Source organism: Sylvia atricapilla, chromosome 11 (genome assembly GCF_009819655.1).
Source record: "Sylvia atricapilla isolate bSylAtr1 chromosome 11, bSylAtr1.pri, whole genome shotgun sequence".
NCBI lineage: Eukaryota > Metazoa > Chordata > Aves > Passeriformes > Sylviidae > Sylvia > Sylvia atricapilla.
The window spans coordinates 2,110,946-2,130,637 of NC_089150.1; the positions used below are offsets into that span (position 1 = coordinate 2,110,946).

Consider the following 19,692-nt stretch of genomic DNA (forward strand, 5'->3'; position numbering starts at 1 on the left):
ACAGCCCTGGCCCCACACAGCCCTGACCCCACACAGCCCTGACCCCACAGCCCTGACCCCACAGCCCCACTGACCCCCCACAGCCCCACTGACCCCCACAGCCCCACTGACCCCCCACAGCACTGACCCCACACAGCACTGACCCCACACAGCACTGACCCCACACAGCACTGACCCCACAGCCCTGACCCCACACAGCCCTGACCCCACACAGCACTGACCCCACACAGCACTGACCCCACACAGCACTGACCCCACAGCCCTGACCCCACAGCCCTGACCCCACACAGCACTGACCCCACACAGCCCTGACCCCACACAGCCCCACTGACCCCACACAGCCCTGACCCCACAGCCCTGACCCCACAGCACTGACCTCACACAGCCCTGACCCCACAGCCCCACTGACCCCACACAGCACTGACCCCACACAGCCCTGGCCCCACACAGCACTGACCCCACACAGCTCTGACCCCACACAGCCCTGGCCCCACACAGCCCTGACCCCACACAGCACTGACCCCACACAGCCCTGACCCCACAGCCCTGACCCCACAGCCCCACTGACCCCCCACAGCCCCACTGACCCCCCACAGCCCCACTGACCCCCCACAGCACTGACCCCACACAGCACTGACCCCACACAGCACTGACCCCACACAGCACTGACCCCACAGCCCCACTGACCCCACAGCCCTGACCCCACAGCCCTGACCCCACACAGCACTGACCCCACACAGCCCTGACCCCACACAGCACTGACCCCACAGCCCTGACCCCACACAGCACTGACCCCACACAGCACTGACCCCACAGCCCCACTGACCCCACACAGCCCTGACCCCACAGCACTGACCCCACACAGCACTGACCCCACAGCCCTGACCCCACACAGCACTGACCCCACACAGCACTGACCCCACAGCCCCACTGACCCCACACAGCCCTGACCCCTCAGCACTGACCCCACACAGCACTGACCCCACAGCCCCACTGACCCCACACAGCTCTGACCCCACACAGCACTGACCCCACAGCCCCACTGACCCCACAGCACTGACCCCACACAGCACTGACCCCACACAGCTCTGACCCCACACAGCACTGACCCCACAGCCCTGACCCCACACAGCACTGACCCCACACAGCACTGACCCCACACAGCTCTGACCCCACACAGCACTGACCCCACACAGCCCTGACCCCACAGGACTGACCCCACAGCCCCACTGACCCCCCACAGCCCCACTGACCCCACACCATCACTGACCCCACACAGCACTGACCCCACAGCCCCACTGACCCCACAGCCCTGACCCCACAGCCCTGACCCCACACAGCACTGACCCCACACAGCACTGACCCCACACAGCCCTGACCCCACAGCCCCACTGACCCCACAGCCCCACTGACCCCCCACAGCCCCACTGACCCCCCACAGCACTGACCCCACACAGCACTGACCCCACACAGCACTGACCCCACACAGCACTGACCCCACACAGCCCTGACCCCACACAGCACTGACCCCACACAGCCCTGACCCCACAGCCCTGACCCCACAGCCCCACTGACCCCACACAGCACTGACCCCACAGCCCCACTGACCCCACAGCCCTGACCCCACACAGCACTGACCCCACAGCCCTGACCCCACAGCCCTGACCCCACACAGCACTGACCCCACAGCCCTGACCCCACACAGCCCTGACCCCACACAGCCCCACTGACCCCACACAGCACTGACCCCACAGCGCTGACCCCACACAGCCCTGACCCCACACAGCACTGACCCCACACAGCCCTGACCCCACAGCACTGACCCCACAGCCCTGACCCCACAGCACTGACCCCACACAGCACTGACCCCACAGCCCCACTGACCCCACACAGCCCTGACCCCACAGCCCTGACCCCACAGCACTGACCCCACACAGCCCTGACCCCACAGCGCTGACCCCACAGCGCTGACCCCACACAGCGCTGACCCCACAGCCCTGACCCCACACAGCACTGACCCCACACAGCCCTGGCCCCACACAGCACTGACCCCACACAGCTCTGACCCCACACAGCCCTGGCCCCACACAGCCCTGACCCCACACAGCACTGACCCCACACAGCCCTGACCCCACAGCCCTGACCCCACAGCCCCACTGACCCCCCACAGCCCCACTGACCCCCCACAGCCCCACTGACCCCCCACAGCACTGACCCCACACAGCACTGACCCCACACAGCACTGACCCCACACAGCACTGACCCCACAGCCCTGACCCCACAGCCCTGACCCCACACAGCACTGACCCCACACAGCACTGACCCCACAGCCCCACTGACCCCACACAGCCCTGACCCCTCAGCACTGACCCCACACAGCCCTGACCCCACAGCCCTGACCCCACACAGCACTGACCCCACACAGCACTGACCCCACACAGCCCTGACCCCAAAGCCCCACTGACCCCACAGCACTGACCCCACACAGCACTGACCCCACACAGCACTGACCCCACACAGCACTGACCCCACACAGCCCCACTGACCCCACACAGCCCTGACCCCACAGCCCTGACCCCACACAGCCCTGACCCCACACAGCCCTGACCCCACAGCCCTGACCCCACAGCCCTGACCCCACACAGCCCTGACCCCACACAGCCCCACTGACCCCACACAGCCCTGACCCCACACAGCCCTGACCCCACAGCCCCACTGACCCCCCACAGCCCCACTGACCCCCCACAGCACTGACCCCACACAGCACTGACCCCCCACAGCACTGACCCCACACAGCACTGACCCCACACAGCACTGACCCCACAGCCCTGACCCCACAGCCCTGACCCCACACAGCCCTGACCCCACAGCCCCACTGACCCCACAGCCCTGACCCCACACAGCACTGACCCCACAGCCCTGACCCCACAGCCGTGACCCCACACAGCACTGACCCCACACAGCACTGACCCCACAGCCCCACTGACCCCACACAGCCCTGACCCCTCAGCACTGACCCCACACAGCCCTGACCCCACAGCCCTGACCCCACACAGCACTGACCCCACACAGCTCTGACCCCACAGCCCTGACCCCACACAGCCCTGACCCCACACAGCCCTGACCCCACACCATCACTGACCCCAAAGCCCTGACCCCACACAGCCCTGACCCCACAGCCCTGACCCCACACAGCCCTGACCCCACAGCGCTGACCCCACACAGCACTGACCCCAAAGCCCCACTGACCCCACACAGCCCTGACCCCACAGGACTGACCCCACACAGCCCTGACCCCACACAGCACTGACCTCACACCTGCACTGACCCCACAGCACTGACCCCACACAGCCCTGACCCCACAGCCCTGACCCCACACAGCACTGACCCCACACAGCACTGACCCCACAGCCCTGACCCCACAGCCCTGACCCCACAGCACTGACCCCACACAGCACTGACCCCACAGCCCCACTGACCCCACACAGCCCTGACCCCACACAGCACTGACCCCACACAGCTCTGACCCCACACAGCCCTGACCCCACACAGCCCTGACCCCCCACAGCCCTGACCCCACAGCCCCACTGACCCCACAGCACTGACCCCACAGCTCTGACCCCACACAGCCCTGACCCCACACAGCCCTGACCCCACACAGCACTGACCCCACACAGCTCTGACCCCACACAGCCCTGACCCCACAGCCCTGACCCCACACAGCCCTGACCCCACAGCCCCACTGACCCCACAGCACTGACCCCACACAGCACTGACCCCACAGCGCTGACCCCACAGCCCTGACCCCACACAGCCCTGACCCCACAGCCCTGACCCCACAGCACTGACCCCACAGCACTGACCTCACACAGCACTGACCCCACACAGCACTGACCCCACACAGCCCTGACCCCACAGCCCTGACCCCACACAGCCCTGACCCCACACAGCACTGACCCCACACAGCCCTGACCCCACAGCCCTGACCCCACACAGCCCTGACCCCACACAGCCCTGACCCCACACAGCCCTGACCCCACAGCCCTGACCCCACACAGCCCTGACCCCACACAGCACTGACCCCACACAGCCCTGACCCCACAGCCCTGACCCCACAGCCCCACTGACCCCACAGCCCTGACCCCACACCATCACTGACCCCACACCTGCAGGAGTGGCTGCAGCTTTGATGACTCCACAACTCCCGTCCCAAAGCTGCCTCCCAGCCCCGGGAGCTCGTGAGACAGGCGTATTAAATGAGCAATAAAATGCAACTTAATGGGGTCGATGTTAAATTAGTTTCAATTATCAAACCCCATTTTAACAGGATGAATGCCTGGCTCCCTTCCAGAGCTCACATAATTTACATGGGAAAGCACTGAGCTCTCTCTCCTCCCACTGACTGATGGCATCTCTCCCCCGCCTTTCATTAGGGGATAAATTCCATATTCCACCCTAATATACCAACAAATCCCCCCCAAAAAGAGAAAAGAACAGCCAAGTTTGCTCAGGAATGAGGCAGAGGTCAATAAATGTAACTGTAACACTTCATAAAGCAAAGTCAATATGAATAAATACTGGGAAATTCTATGCAGATTATTTACCAACCAGTTGCTGCTACCCACCCAAAGCATTAAGGCACAAATTAAAAGTTGGGATAAGAGTTATTTCAGACACATCTAAGTTCATGCTGTTCCCAACATGCACTGGCCAAACTCAAACCTTTCACACACCAACTGCTTCTTTTCTTTTCAGCTGTGCAAGACAGCCACGGGAAGTTTATAAATGACAATAGCCCTTAAAACAGATGCACTCTTCAGACGTTTCAACTCAGAAAATTGGAATTAAGACACATCAACCCATTAAGATCGCTGTATTTTTCATACTTTCCCCCGACACCTGGAAAGTTTAATGAAGTTTAAAGTCACCAGCTTCAGCTGGAGATGTGGCTGCTGGCTGGCTAATTAGTTACCTGTCTCATTGATTAGCAACTGCTCCACTAGTCGATTATAAATGGTTGCAATGCTTGCTTTGCTCTACAGAGTAATTAATATGATATAGACTATTTAACAGCTGTGTCCTAGCTTGATTTATGAAGCCGAACACGTGTCTTTTACTGCAAAATAAAAAAAAAAAAAAAATCCCAACACTTCAGGAGAACCAGACCGAAGCACTGAAGGGATAACAGGCAAGTTTTGCTTTTTCACTGCAATGAAAACACAGGAAACCTTTCCTAAAACTTGCAGTAATGAGTCGGTGCAGCCTGGCAGCAGCATGTTCTTAATTTCAGAGCACAGCCTGTCACAGCATTTGACAAATGCTCCACTAAAGCAGCATCAAACACTGCCCAGCTGAACTGCGGCGTTCTGTGCTCTGTTCATTAAAGGAAGAACTCACTGGGAGCAGCCATCGGTTTGCCATGGACTGGCTTTGGGCATGAATTGCAAAAACCACATCAGAATCTGTTCTATTTAACGAGAAAAACTGGAGCTCTGGTGACAACCAGGCCTGGCTGAAGGAGGGACAGAAATTTTGGGGAGAGACCCTACAAAAACACGAGGAACCTCACTTTCTGTATGGCCAGTGGAGCTGTCAGAGATCCTGGGACTGCCCACAGTTATGGCACTTCGTTACCCAAGACTGGCTTCACTTTCATTCCCTTTGGATTAACTTTTATTGAATTGACTTTTATTCCCTTGGGATCATCCCCCTTCACTGAGGGACCTTCAGCAAGGGAAAATGATCCAGCATTTCCAGCCACTCCATCTCCAAGGACCAAAACCCAGGGATTTCACCCCAAAAGGCTCCGTGGGAACTGCTGGTTCCCTGTGTCCTAAATGCTGAAAATCCCCAGCAAAGAGTGGAGAAAAGAGCAGAGCTTTTGTACCCAGGCAGGGAGGAAACCCCCACACAGGCTTTGGACTAGCCAAGCCAGGCTTTGCCCAGCATCAAACACAAGCTCCAAGCCCAACCCCACATCCCTCACCTCTTGTTCCTCTCCACCACCACAGCAGCATTGCAAAATTAAACTCCTTTCCAATAATATTTAGATTTTCTAAAGAATCACACAGTATTTTATCTATAAAATACTCGACTAATCACCTCTAATTCTGCCATAAACCCCATTTTTACTGGCAATAAATAACCAGTTTGGGTCCATATCCTCCCTAATTTGAGAGATGAGTAGGAAAGCAGGTATTTCCAAAAGCCCCTAAATGAGATTTAATTTCAATACCTCCGCACTAATTCAAATGCAAAGGAGCTAAATTGAAAAGGGGCATCACATAAAACACACAGGGGATCACTGCACAGGCAGAGAGTTGGAACATCTGCTTGGAAAAATGTCTCTGTGCTCCCTGGTTTATTTAAAGTGCATCATCTCACCTTCTTCACTTTTGAGAAAGAGGCAATTAAACGTGCCCAGATGGACTCGAGAGTTAAACAGGGGAAAACATCATCCACCTCATCGCCTGCATGGAGAAACGAGGTGGATGGCATTGAGATGGCCTCTGATTTGGTTAATTGGGGAAATGGTGGCCTAAATCAATCAGCTCACATCCAGCAAGGGCTTTGCTGCTGACAGATCAGGAGCAGAAACGGGTACAGGCTCCTGCAGGGGCTGACTCAAATCCTCTGCAATCACAGGAAAAACTTGCCACAAAGTCCCCAAATAAGCCTAAATTCCATTTTCTTTGCTCTCCTGCCTACCCAGGCCCAGCTGAGCGATGCTGCAGAACCCCACTTGGGCAGCTAAAACTCTTCTGGTTTAAAGGAGGTTTTGTCCAGCTGAGGTTTAATTATTTTGATCCCAGTCAGGACTGGTGGATCCAGGACCTGCCCAGCCCAAACCAGGATGATGCTGCTGGAGGGTGTCACCTTTTCCTGAGGGATTTCCAAATGCAGGAATTGAAAACGAACTTGGAAAAAAAAAAAAACCCTAAATAATCATTAAAAACCCCTCCACTCAAAGCATTAAAGCAGATCTGATTTGCAAACCCTTCTCCAGTGGTGCCAGGGGCTGGGGGGTGTTGGAGGAGGACCAGGAGTCGCTCCCTGCCTCCTCTGCTGTGCAAACATTAATTAAAGCAGCCGGCTCCAGAAATGCAAAGTGCGGCAGAACTGACCAAAATATAAATTCATTAATTATGGGGCCGCAGCAGATGAATCATTTCCCGGCGTCCTGCTCACATCAAAGTGCAGAGAGAGAGCTACAAAGAGCCAGGAAAAAAAAAAAAAAAAGAAAAAAGAAAAAAAAGACACTGAACAAATTGAACTGCGGCCTCGTTTAGAGGAGACCATAATTTAATATGTACAACAGGGCTCCCAGCTTTAATTATTTATATTCAGACATGAAATTAGCTGAATTTCTCTGGTAGGAAACCTGCAGCTGCCTGGAGAGCGGCATGAATTCAAATCCTCGTCTCCCTGTGAATTTTGAGCTGTGGTTTTTAACAGAGCTGGGTGCCCAGATTTCATTGGGATGTATTGATATAAATTACGGGGGTTTGGAGTCACAATGGGAAAAATTGACTCTTATATTGCATTTTTCCCCTCCCATGAGTGGCACAGCCGTGCCCTGAACACTCTGGTCAGAGCCACTGCTGGGGCATTGCTGTGATCAGCAGGAGAGAAAAGGAGAAACAACTCCTGGACAGGCATTTCTGAGAATATTTTCATGTTAAAAAAAAGGTTTTGGGGAAAAAATCCCAAACCACCTCTAAAACAAAAACCTAAAAAACAACAACTGCAACAAAAAAAAAAGCCACAAACAACCAAATCAACTAAACAGAAAGCCCTTCAAACAACCAAATAAAAAAAACCCAAAAAACCCAAACAAAAACAACAACAACAAAAAAAAATCAAACTAAGCCATACCAAGAGCTCCAGGACAAATTATTTTCTTAAAGCTCCTGCATTTCTGTGACGCTTGCAGCTGGAAGGGGCTGGTCAGGATTCAGGGCAGGATCAGCCATGGGTCAGTGAGTGTTGAACAATTTGATTGTGCCTCACTTGGTCTTTTTACTTTATATTATTATTTATTATGATTACTACAAAGAACTATTCTTTATTTATATATTTATCTTTATTAAATATCTATCTTTTGCATGATTAAAAAAGAAATAAATTTCTTTTGTAATTGTCTATTTATATTTAATATTTAATTATAAAATGATCGTAATTTTCATTATTTATCATTAGAAATACTATTATTTACTTTATATTATTATACTATTATATATTATATTAATGTAATACTATTATATATTATTATTATACTAATACATATTATATTTATATATTGTAATACTATTACGTATTAGATTTATATATTATAATATTATTATTCACTATATTATTTCTTATAACATAGAAATAAGGTTATAAGAAACTTATAATATATAATTATTATACTAGCACATATTATATTTATGCATTATAACACTATTACATATTATATCTATATATTATATTACTATTATTAACGATATTATTTCTCACAATCTTCTTATATTTATCATGATATTTCACTTTATTTCAATTATCAAATCGTTCCCATCTCGACCCACAATGTTTAATTCTGCTTCTCCTGCACTGGGATGGAGGGAGGTGAGGGAGAGGCTGGGTGGCTTTAACCCAGGAGGTGCAGGGTTAAATCCCACTATAAAATATGCATATGCACACTCAGACATTAACGTGTCTGTGCCACTGCAGCTCATTAACATGCAAATACGACTTTGGCACAGAAACTCTCTGCTCCGGGAGGTTAATGAGGCAGAGGATGGCACAGAAGTCACGGAAAACACAGAAAATTTTCCTTTCAGGCTGCTCTGAACACAATGTCCCAGCTCGCCCCCGCCTCTTCTCTCCATCACTCTGCCCTGGCTCAGGGATTCAGCTTTCACTGGCACCAGAGACTTTTTTGGGATATTTGTGGGGGCTGCCCAAGGGAGAGTCTTTTCTAACAAGGTCTTGGAGAGCTTTGTGCTAGTTTTCACAGCTCATTCTGCCTCTCATCCCACTCTCCAGCACTGGAGAGTCATCAGCACCTCAGCTGCTGTCTGAGGGACCTGAACAAACCAAGGGTCTTGGGCACCAAAGAATGTCCCTGCAGCTCCTGACCCCTGTGAAGACTCCTGAGAACACCACCAGAACCCCTGGGCTGCTACACACCGACCATCCAGGCCAAAAAAAGCATCACTGGGCTCTCAGCAGTGCAAAACAGTGAAAATCAGCCCGAAAAGCAAAGGTCTCAGGCTGGGTGGTGGCTCTGGAAGACCTTCAGGGAGGTGGGAGAGCTCCTGAAATCGTGAGCAGGGCTGCACCTCTCTCCAAATCACTGATGGAGGTTTCTGTGTGATGTTTCAGCAGCTCTGTGAAGAGCTGTGACACCTCAACAGCAAGAACACACCAACCAAGAGCAGTGTCCCCTGTGGGCTGGGGCTTGGAGCAGGACAGGGCCACTGCCAGGTGCTCCTTGGACCTTTGCTGCGGCATCAGCCTCATGGAACAGGGTTTTGATGGCAACAGCTCACATCTGCCAGCGCCAGCCAAGGATCTCTTTGCTACAGGGCATTTTAGGCATTTTCCAGCCAATAATACATCGCTAAAGCTCACAGACAATTGTTCTACCAACCCCTGAAAGCACAAAGACACACCTGCTCCAAACGGTGTTTGCCTGGATGCTTTCTATGAACAATGAACAATATTCTTTCTATTAATGAACAATATTCCATCATGAAGCTGAAAACTCTTACTGTCTTGCTACACTGTTCTTACTTCTTTACTGTCACTACTATCCTGCTTTTTTACTGTCTTTACTATAGAAAAACACTGTCAGATTTTTCTGTGGCTTTAAGGTCTGTCCCAACCCAAATCTAAAACTCAAACTGTTGTTTCAGGTCTTTTTCTGACTGTATTATTGTATCTCCTCCTACTTTCAAACTTTGCAGCTGCAGCTAATTCTGAGTTCTCCTGCTCTTTCTCTTTCTGAAAACCTTTTTCCCTTTAACATTTCCCTGTGGGCTGGGAGCAGCTCTGGCCCTGCTGGGACACTGAAGGACACGTTGGGACCCTGCAGCTCTGGGGGCTGGCAGCTGTCCCACGGCTCGGGTGGGACACTGGGGGAAGTCTGGGTGCAATTTCCTGGGAGCACATGTGCATTTAGGAATCACACACGTCAAAAAAGGGCCCAAGGAGCTGGAGGGGCGGTGGCTGGAGCCCCAAAGAAGAATTTGGGGTGGTGTTGCTTGGGGTTGGTGATACTGCTCATCTCCACGGGGGTTTGTGGTGGAAACACCCCAAAAACCTCATCCTTTACCCCAAAACATCACCCTTCACCCCAAAACCTCACCCTTCACCCCAAAAAAACTCACCCTTTGCCCCAAAATCTCATACTTCACCCCAAAACCTCATCCTTTGCCCCAAAACCTCATCCTTCACCCCAAAAATCTCACATTTGCCCCAAAACCTCACCCTTCACCCCAAAACCTCACCCTTCACTCCAAACCCCTCACCAGCCCTGCTGCTCTCTGCAGCACAGACCAGGATGTCACCTGGGCTGTGTCTGATTACAAGAACTAAACCCAGGTATTCCATTGTCAGGTTTAGGAATTGAGCTTGACTTTCCCAGTCATTTAAAGGTCCACAAGGCACTGTGGAGGGTTGGTAGACAACTTTCTGCAGACTATATATATATATATTTTTTTTTTTAACTCTTTTATAACTCCGCTACCAATATTTTTTTCCCAAGGGTGGAGAGTGGTTTGCTCTATGTGAAAACACGAGTTTCACCGTTAACTTCAGAATATTTAACAGCCACCTGTGCACGTGTTCATAACACCAGAGCACGACACAAAACGCTCCCACAGCTCTGGGAAGCAATCCAAGTGCATCCCTCAAAAAAGAGCCCAAATGAGGGACCCTTTGCTCATGGCAGCAGCAGAATTCCCAGAGCACAGCCACGTCCCTGCCTGCAGCCAGCTGAGACAACCCTGCAGGCAGCCACAGAAAATCCCACAGTGAAAACCTGCCCCAAGAACCCGGCCAAAAGGAACCATCTCCTCACTCAGCACCTGTTCTAAAACTCCCACAAAACTTCTGACGCTCCTCTCCCCAGAACATCTGTTAATTCTGCCTCAGCAGGACGCAGAATCTGAAACCCAGCGCACTGCAGAGAGGAGGGAAAACGCTGCTGCAGAATAATGGGGGGAAATGCTGGAGAGATGTATTTTCATTAAACACAGATCTTTTGATAAAGGCAGCCCCTCCCAAACACATCTCCCCCATGAGCCTTATTTTGCTGACCTTCAGCAGTTTGCAACAGGCGTTTCAAGTAATTACAGTAAAAATATTTGCCGTGCTTTTGGGTTTTTTTCCCACTCTTTTGTTTATTTGCTGGAAATCGAGGCTCACCCTCAGAGCCCAACTTCCCTGGGTTGCAATTCCCAAAACACGTGGGATTGCAGAATCTCTCTGCATCCCATTTTCTGCCAGCCCAGAAACTGTCAAAGCACATTTAGAACCAAAATTTCAAAAACGGGTACCCCTAAGTACTGGAAGAAAAGTCGCTTTATGTTCAGTAGAGCTAAGCAGGAAAAAATAAAAGCAAACATTGCTCTAAGGGTTTTGTTATTATCTAAAATGCTGGGAAAGAACCTGACAGCGAGCACAAAGAAAAGGGGAGAGATCACAAGTTAATAAATAAAGCAGTAAAAGAGTCTGGGCGAGCAGCAGGTAAATCAGAGCGATCCCGGCGAACACCAGGGTGACACAAATATTAATTAAATCCTGACACTTTCCATCAGAACAAAACACATCTGAGAGAATAATGGCAGAATAAAGGAGGAATTCATCAAGGATGTGGCAGAGAGAGGAAGACTCAGGCCAGGTGATCCCACAAAGCCAGCAGGGCTTGGGAACCAGCTTTGCTCCTTCCGCCAACCCAAAGTGTCCTCAAGAACTGCTCCAGCTCCATGGAAAAATAAAAAAAATCTCTGTGAGTTTCCCTGGGAATGCTCTGAACACTTTGGGCTGAAAGAGGTTAAACAAGGGCACTTGCAGGAGCTGGTTGTATGGCTGGAATATTGTAATTATTTGTTAAATGGAGCGCGGGCTCAGCTGTAACACAACACCACTTTAATGGCATTTAAAGCTGCTCTCCACACAGGTTTAATTGAGCAGGGAAACGCTTACCACGGAATGAGGGAAAAACAACTTCCATCAACAGCAGCTTTGGAGAGGGAAGGGGCAGAGCAGAGCTTGGAGAAATTAAATTTGCTTTCGGGCTGGGTGACACTGACCCACAGGAGAATGAGTCTCCCCTTGGTCCCTTCAGGGGAGCAGGGATTTATTTAATATTGAATTTAAATATTTATTTGGGCATTTCACCCCTGGCACAGCAACCAGGAGGGAATCTGGTGTCAGTGGGAAAAGCACTGGAGTGTTTTAACCCTTAAATTTAATTTTCAGAGGAATTTTTAAGAATTTGAAGAGGACACCTCACCTGCCAGACATAGGGTGAGCGAGTGCAGCACCAGCAGCTCCCATAGCAACCTCATCTTCAGCTCCAGGGATACAGGAGAGAACAGCCCAGGAATTGCACAGCACCACGGGCCTCCTTGGAAAACCTCAGGCAAGCTTTAATCTGGAAAACAAAACAGAGCGCGAGGAGATTTAGGGCTGCTGCTCCAACCTGCTGCTGAAAGAAGTTTGTTCTTCCTTCCCAGGAAAGTTGTGTCTGAGTATCAACAAAAAAAACTTTTGCAAATGTTGACTTTTGAGCCGTTCTCAGCAGCGGTTTGGGATTGTTTCAGGTGTCTGGGTGAGGCGGGTGAGGATGAAGAATTGTAACCTGTGGCTGTGAAATTTCTGTTCTCTCTCAATTTTGCCCTCAGGAGGTTCACTCCCTTGCCTCTCTGGGGTGAGTCGGTGTAATTAGTGAACTCTGCAGTTCAAAATGAAAATGAGAGCAATTCTCCACCCTGGAACTTTTCTCTGCAGACATCCTCCAGCACATGAAGCATCTCTGCAAGGCAAAGCTGCAGGAAAGGTTCTCCCACTGCTCAAGGAAAGGGAGACTTTTCCCTTTATCACCTCCATCCTCATAGCTCTAAAATTCTGCTTAAAAATCAACCTTAAAACATCTCCAGATAAAAAAAAAAAATCTGATTTTCGCCTGATTTTTAGAATTTGAGAGCAACTGGAGACTTTCTCAGCTGATCACTGCAAACTTCCACATCTCTCTCCGAGCAACCCGAGGGGGGAAAAAAAACCTCCTTCATTTATGAGAGGAACCACTCCAGAGCAGGCATTTAAATATTAAAAATAAATAAATCAAGCCAGACACACATCCTTATAACTTATTCATCTCGGTGAAGACTGGAAGTTCAGAGCCCTTGGTGCTTACAAGACAAACTGCACGAGCAATAACAAGAGAGGTCTCTGCCTGCTTTTGGGAGCTAAAACGGGGGAAAATTCTTTTTTATAAAGTCATGTTCAACGTGTTGGGAATCTTTACCCTCTGATGTGAAGATGCAGCTTTGAAGCAGGGAGGGATTAATTGCATAAATTCATCTCACACAGATTGATGAGGCGTGCTGGGGGGAGCAGGAATGACCCGTCAATGAAGACTAACAAATGTTTAAGGCGATGATTACAGTATTAATTATTAATTCTGGAAGGAAAATATCTATATTGATTGACACGGTGAAGCAGTTACACTGTTTGTAGTGAACTCCAGATTTTTTTTTTTTAACCCTAAATACTCTTGACTTGTGGAAAAATACTGGTTTTTCCTCCAAATACTAAATTCTCTTCATTGTAACAGCAGCTACACAAGAGATTTCTACACCAATTTAAGTGAAATTTGAGATAAAATCTTGGATTTCAGCAGCTGCTGAAATTCTTCCCTGTTCTTGTTTTCCCACGAATTATGGGGGTTTTGCCTCACAATGGAAAACATTTAACTCTATATTGCATTTTTCCCCTCCCATGAGTGGCACAGCCGTGCTCTGAACACTCTGGTCAGAGCCACTGCTGGGGCATTGCTGTGATCAGCAGGAGAGAAAAGGAGAAACAACTCCTGGACAGGCATTTCTGAGAATATTTCCCTGCTAGAAAAAGTTTAGAGGAAAAACCCCAAACCATCACTAAAAAAAAAAATCCCAAAATACAACAGCAACAACAAAAACCCCACAAAGAACCAAACCAACCAACAAAAAACCTCAAATCTCAAAACATAAAAGCGACTTATCAACTTCACCGACTGCCCCTGGGATGCACCCACAGACTGGGAGCTGCCAGAGGGCAAAGGGCTCACACAAAACCATTCCCTACTTTAACATAAATTCAAAATAATCCTGGCTAATCTTGAATTTATTGCCCCTCCACATTCCAACTTCCACTCTTCCCACAGCTGCCCAGACCCAGCATCCATTTGGGGAAAAATTTTGGCTACTATGAAGGTTTGGAAACTCATTTTATTTAATTCTATTTTTTTTTTCTACTCAGGAAATGATGCTCCTCTCAGCATTTTAAACACTAATACACAGCATCTCAAAGTTAATGGTGTAAGTTAGTTGTCTGGTGTAAATTAGTTCCTAATAAAAAGATATAAAAAGTATATTAAAGTATATCCTATATAAAAAAAGTATTAAAAGTACTTCCTCCCATTGAGTTTTGCCACAATCACTGGATCTCATTTTCAGCCAAAAATAAAAGTTATACTAAAAATATAGAATTTTAGAAGAGTTTGGGTTGGAAGGGACCTTAAATCCCACCCAGTGCCACTCCTGCCATGACAGGGACACCAAACCTGCTCTTGGGCACTGCCAGGGATCCAGGGGCAGCCACAGCTTCCCTGGACAATAAAACTATTTTAAGCCCAATGAAAAAGCTGAAAAAACCTGAAAGTTTCCCATTATTCAGCTATTCAGCAGAATATACACAGAATACGCACAGAACCAACAGGCACCAGAGGGTCAAATTTGCTTCAAAGCAAAGCTCCAGCTCCCTGATGTCCAGCACAGGGTAACGCAGGACAGAAAAGTTCCCTCAAAGAGAAACTTTGTCTTGGCAGAAACAGCACGGAAAAGTAAATGAGATGATCACCACGAAAAATGTTTTCGTGCCGTTAAACGACGGCGGTTCTCAAACCGCGGCCGCGGCTCCACTCCTGGTGATGGTTCCCTATTTCACATGTGAACGAGTCCAATTCCCAGAATGGTTTTCCCTGTAAATATTTCTGCTGTTCACATCGGCAGGGCCTTTGTTGGGAGCTCGGCAAGAACTGCTCAAACGCATCGACTTTTTTTATGGAAAAGCAACGTTTGTGCGCGAGCAAAAGGTGGATAATTGAAAAGATCCTTCCTATTCCTAAATGTTTCCTGCCGATCAAATCCCAGGGGGAGTTTGTGCTGCTGCTGAAGGCCTGAAAACTCACAAAGTTGAATATTTCATTCCCAGAAAGAAGCAGAGGCAGTTTCAGCACTACACAAGTTATTTGTATTTTATTTTTTTTTGAGATGAAAATAAGATTGCTGAGCCTCAGCCTGGAAGTGCAGCCCATCAGAAACCCCGGTGCCAGCACACGTGTGGAGATGTCTTTTTAACTTTACTTCTGGCAATGCAGCCATTGCAAATTCTTTTGAAAGGCACCTTTGCTCCTAATTGGATTCTGCCAAAGAAACTTGACTCAGAGAGCTCTGACTGCAGGCAGGTAGGAGCAGGGGGAAAAAAAATAATAAAAGTGCGGAGTAGAAACATTTGAGGTGAATTTTTCCACGTTTGTGGGCACGGATGTGTGAGTAATTTTGTTTGGATGTTTCGTGATTAGCGCTTCTGTGAAAGGAAAATAAAGATTAAAATCCTGAAGCTAATACATCTGTGGATGCATTCAGAATGTGAAAAGTAATTCTTAAGGTAAATCTGCACTATGTGACCGCTCAGTTTTGTGAATATTCTGAAGGAAAAGCTGCAGAACACACCTAAGACTGATGCTTCAGGATTTCAGCTTTTCTATTTTCCATGTATTTGTAACCCTGCAGTTCTTTGGTGCAGAACTCCAAATCCCACACACGGTGTGAGCTGCTGCTCCCCCACTTTGGGCAGACACAACAATTCCTCTCCAGGCCTGGGGATCAAGGACCCCTCACTGCCCCAGGGCTGAGAGATGGGAACAAAAGGGAGTTGGGGCAGCAAACTTGGGGTCAATGATTCATTACCTGGAGCTGGAATTGGAAGATGAACCCCAAAATGCAAATGGACCAAACTGATCAAAGTGTGAAAAACTGTGACCATTTTGGGTGTAGCCCCTGGGGAGCTTCATCTGCCCTAAATGTACCTTTAATATAATATAATATAATATAATATAATATAATATAATATAATATAATATAATATAATATAATATAACATAAAGTAACATAACATATATATAATATAATAAATACAATACAATATCATATAATACATAGAATAGAATAAATATCATATCATATCATATCATATCATATCATATCATATATCATATCATATCATGCCCTAAATGACCCTTCAACAAATATAATAAATAGTGCTTTTTATTCCCTTAATTCTGTCTGACACCTGTTTTTAGGTAATCCCAAAAAGGCTCTGAGACCCCCGAAGGGCTGCAGCAGCCCTCGGCTCTCTGCTCACATTCCTGGTGTGCTGCAGAGCGCCAGCCCCGCTCAGCTCCCAAATAAATCACCGCTAATGAAGCGTTGCTGCACAGACAGACAGCAACAGGCAGCTTTTAATCACCTCGGCAGAGGAAGAGCTGGGGGTGAGCACAGAACACTCTGCACTAATGGGGGACTTGTTAGATTGGAGGTGATGCAGCCCTGGGGCTGCCACAGGTGTGACCCAAGGGCAGGAGCAGAGCTCCTCTTTCCACGCTGACATTAATTCCTGCTGCCAAAAAAGCTCCTCGGTGGCACCCAGCTTTTGAAACAGGAGCGGAGGATCAGAATAAAATCAGAATAAAACAACCCTCAGGCTTGGCTGCAGAAGGGAGAGCAGAGCTTTGGGTGACCCCCTGCTCGCTGGTGTGGGGATGTGCAGCTGCTGAGGGCACAAAATCGGGATTATTTGGGTGGGAAAAGACCTCCAAGATCACTGAGTCCAACCTGTGGCCAATCCCTCACCTTGTCACCCAGAGCAGAGCACTGAGGGCCACATTCAGTCACTCCTTGGAGTGTTTAAGGGAAAGAGCAGACAGAAAATACAAGCAACAGTACCTGCACTGGATGGATATTGCAGGCCAAATCTAGGAATACCTGATAGAAAACACCTCTAGAAAAATCTGAGCACTGAGGTCTAATAACAGCTCAAATTCTACTTGTCTGCACGAAAAAAGCAAAACAAAAAACTCCCCAAAAAACAAAAACAACAAGAAAATTGAAAATAAGCCACAGAAAGTTTTTTGAGGTTCCAAAATCCCTCCCCCTTTTTCTAATAAAAAGAATTGCACACCTTTTCTAGTGCACAGCTATAAAAAGGTCTCTCCCCATCCAAGATGGGGTTGGGAGGTGCTTCAGGAGTCTTTGTAGATCTATGGAATAATTAAGTGTGAGACCAAAAAACCCAATCCTTGACCCAACATCCAAAAAACCATCAGAAAATGCCACATCTGCTTGTCCTGGGACGCTTCCAGGGTGGAGACTCCACCACCTCCCTGGGCACCCTGTTCCAATGTTTCACCACTCTTTCAGAGAAGAAATTTTTCTTCAAATCCAACCTGAACCTGCCCGGGTGAAACTCCAGCCCATTTATTTCCCCTTGTCCTGTCCCTTGCTGCCTGAGAGAAGAGTTCCTAAAACCAGTGAAACTCCTAAAACCAGCCAGCAAAGCCACGCTGTTGTAAACACATATTATAAATCGGCTTTTCACAGATATTAAAGATGAATGCTGTATGTATAATGTAAAAACAGCTTTGCTTTGATTCCTGTTGTTAACAAAACTTAGACCCAGTAGTCGTGGTGGCTGATACAGTCGTGAGTGAACTGTTTGGTGAGGATAAAATCCACTAAATATCTGATGAAGAACCTGCTGCTGATGTGCCAATTATCAGCACCTAGCATCTGTAAAAATACAGACCAAAGCCCAAAGTAAAAGTAATAAAGAAAGCAGACTAAAACCACCACCAAGACACACACACACATGCTCTAAAAAGGTGGAGCCATGCTAAACAATTCCTAAGATATGTAAGCTAATTTGTAGAAAAGTATGAATATGCATAATGGTCTATGAATATGCAACAAGCTGATGTAATAGGAAAAAAAATCTAAATACTATCTCAGAAGATAATAAGTGTACTCTTAGCTGAGTGCCAAACACCTGGCTGTTAACCTTTGCTTTATTATCTCTGTCTCTTGTTGTCTTTTATTAAACTTTTAAAATGTTATCAAGCAAATAAACCTAATTTTTCACATACACCAAAACACTGCTCTCCATTCCCACCTCTCCCCACCCCATTCCTGATGGTCCCTGGAAATTTTTAAGCTGCATTTCAGCCTGGGTTTTCAGGACACAAACAGGGTTTGGATCCAGAAGCATCAAGGTTTAGAAGGTGATGGAGAGAATTTCAGATTCTCCAGTTAAAGGAGAGCTCCTTCCCCACAACAACAACAAAAAAGTGGGTTTTTTTTTCTATTTTTTTCTGCTGTGGGAGTTGGGTTTTTCTGTTGTTGTTTTAAGTTCTTAGATAAACAGTAACTTTCCTTTTTGCGTAAGGAGAAAAAAGAAAAAATAAAAAAGGGGAATTTTGAAAAGAAGGCTGGGGGCATCTCCCACTGAGCTCTCCTCACTCTCACAGCACAGTCTGTCAGATCCTGATCTAGCTCAGGCTTCTTTGCTGAAATTATCCCTTCTGGAGTTGTGCTTGCACACAATTCCCACACTGTGGAGCAGACACTGGCACACTGTGATAAATGGGAATCGCGGAATATCCCGAGCTGGGAGATATCCCACAAGGATCATCAGAGCCCCAACAATCCCACCCTGGCCCTCGGAGTGTTTTCTTCCCCCATTCTGAATTCCAGGCAAAATCCAGTCCCCAAAAATTAATTTTCTGAGAGAACCCTGTCAGATTTCACGTTGTGTTTTTCCCCTTTGGTCTCTCATTCCCATTCCCTGGATAAAGATTTCCTTTCCCCGAGGCCAGGGAAGTTCCAGCAGCTCCACAGATGGAATTTCCTAGCTCAGCCCAGCGATTTTGATTTGTCAGACCTTTGGTGAGCTCAGCCTCATCCTGGCTGTCACTGCGTCCATCCCATCCTCACTAACAACAGAATTCCAACAGCACCAGCCAAGATTCCTGATGGGATCACTCAGGAAACACCCACTGCCACCAGTTACACCTCTGGAGTTTAAATAATTCTTGATCCACGGGAGATTTTTGGTGTAAGTGCTCCCTAATTCCTGCTGATATTCCCCGATAATATTGGGGCACACAGGGAGAGGTTTCTCTGCTGCTGGAATTACAGGTGGAAAATCACTCTCACCAACACCAGCCCTTCCTGACTCGGTCCAGGAGCAACATTCCCAGTTTATCTTCATGCAGAACCCCAAAAACCACAGCTTAAAACCTGATTTAGACAAACTGGACTGTACCTTTGGAATTTAGTATTTCCTGCACACCACTAAAAACTCCTTGGAAGCAACAATCCACCCTGA

General features: G+C 48.3%; 1 protein-coding gene and 1 long non-coding RNA gene across 2 annotated transcripts in view; both read right to left on the reverse strand.

Annotated features, from left to right (window-relative positions):
• LOC136366238 (contactin-4) overlaps positions 1–12,575 on the reverse strand; it is a 129,737-nt gene extending 117,162 nt beyond the window's left edge. Inside the window, exon 1 of the mRNA XM_066327159.1 lies at positions 12,503–12,575. Within this exon, the coding sequence (XP_066183256.1) occupies positions 12,503–12,557 (55 nt within the window). The 5' untranslated portion in view covers positions 12,558–12,575. The remainder of the gene's footprint in view (positions 1–12,502) is intronic.
• A 47-nt stretch (positions 12,576–12,622) lies between these two features.
• LOC136366153 (uncharacterized) overlaps positions 12,623–19,692 on the reverse strand; it is a 142,716-nt gene continuing 135,646 nt past the window's right edge. Inside the window, exon 3 of the long non-coding RNA XR_010744472.1 lies at positions 12,623–12,643. This is a non-coding gene — a long non-coding RNA (uncharacterized lncRNA). The remainder of the gene's footprint in view (positions 12,644–19,692) is intronic.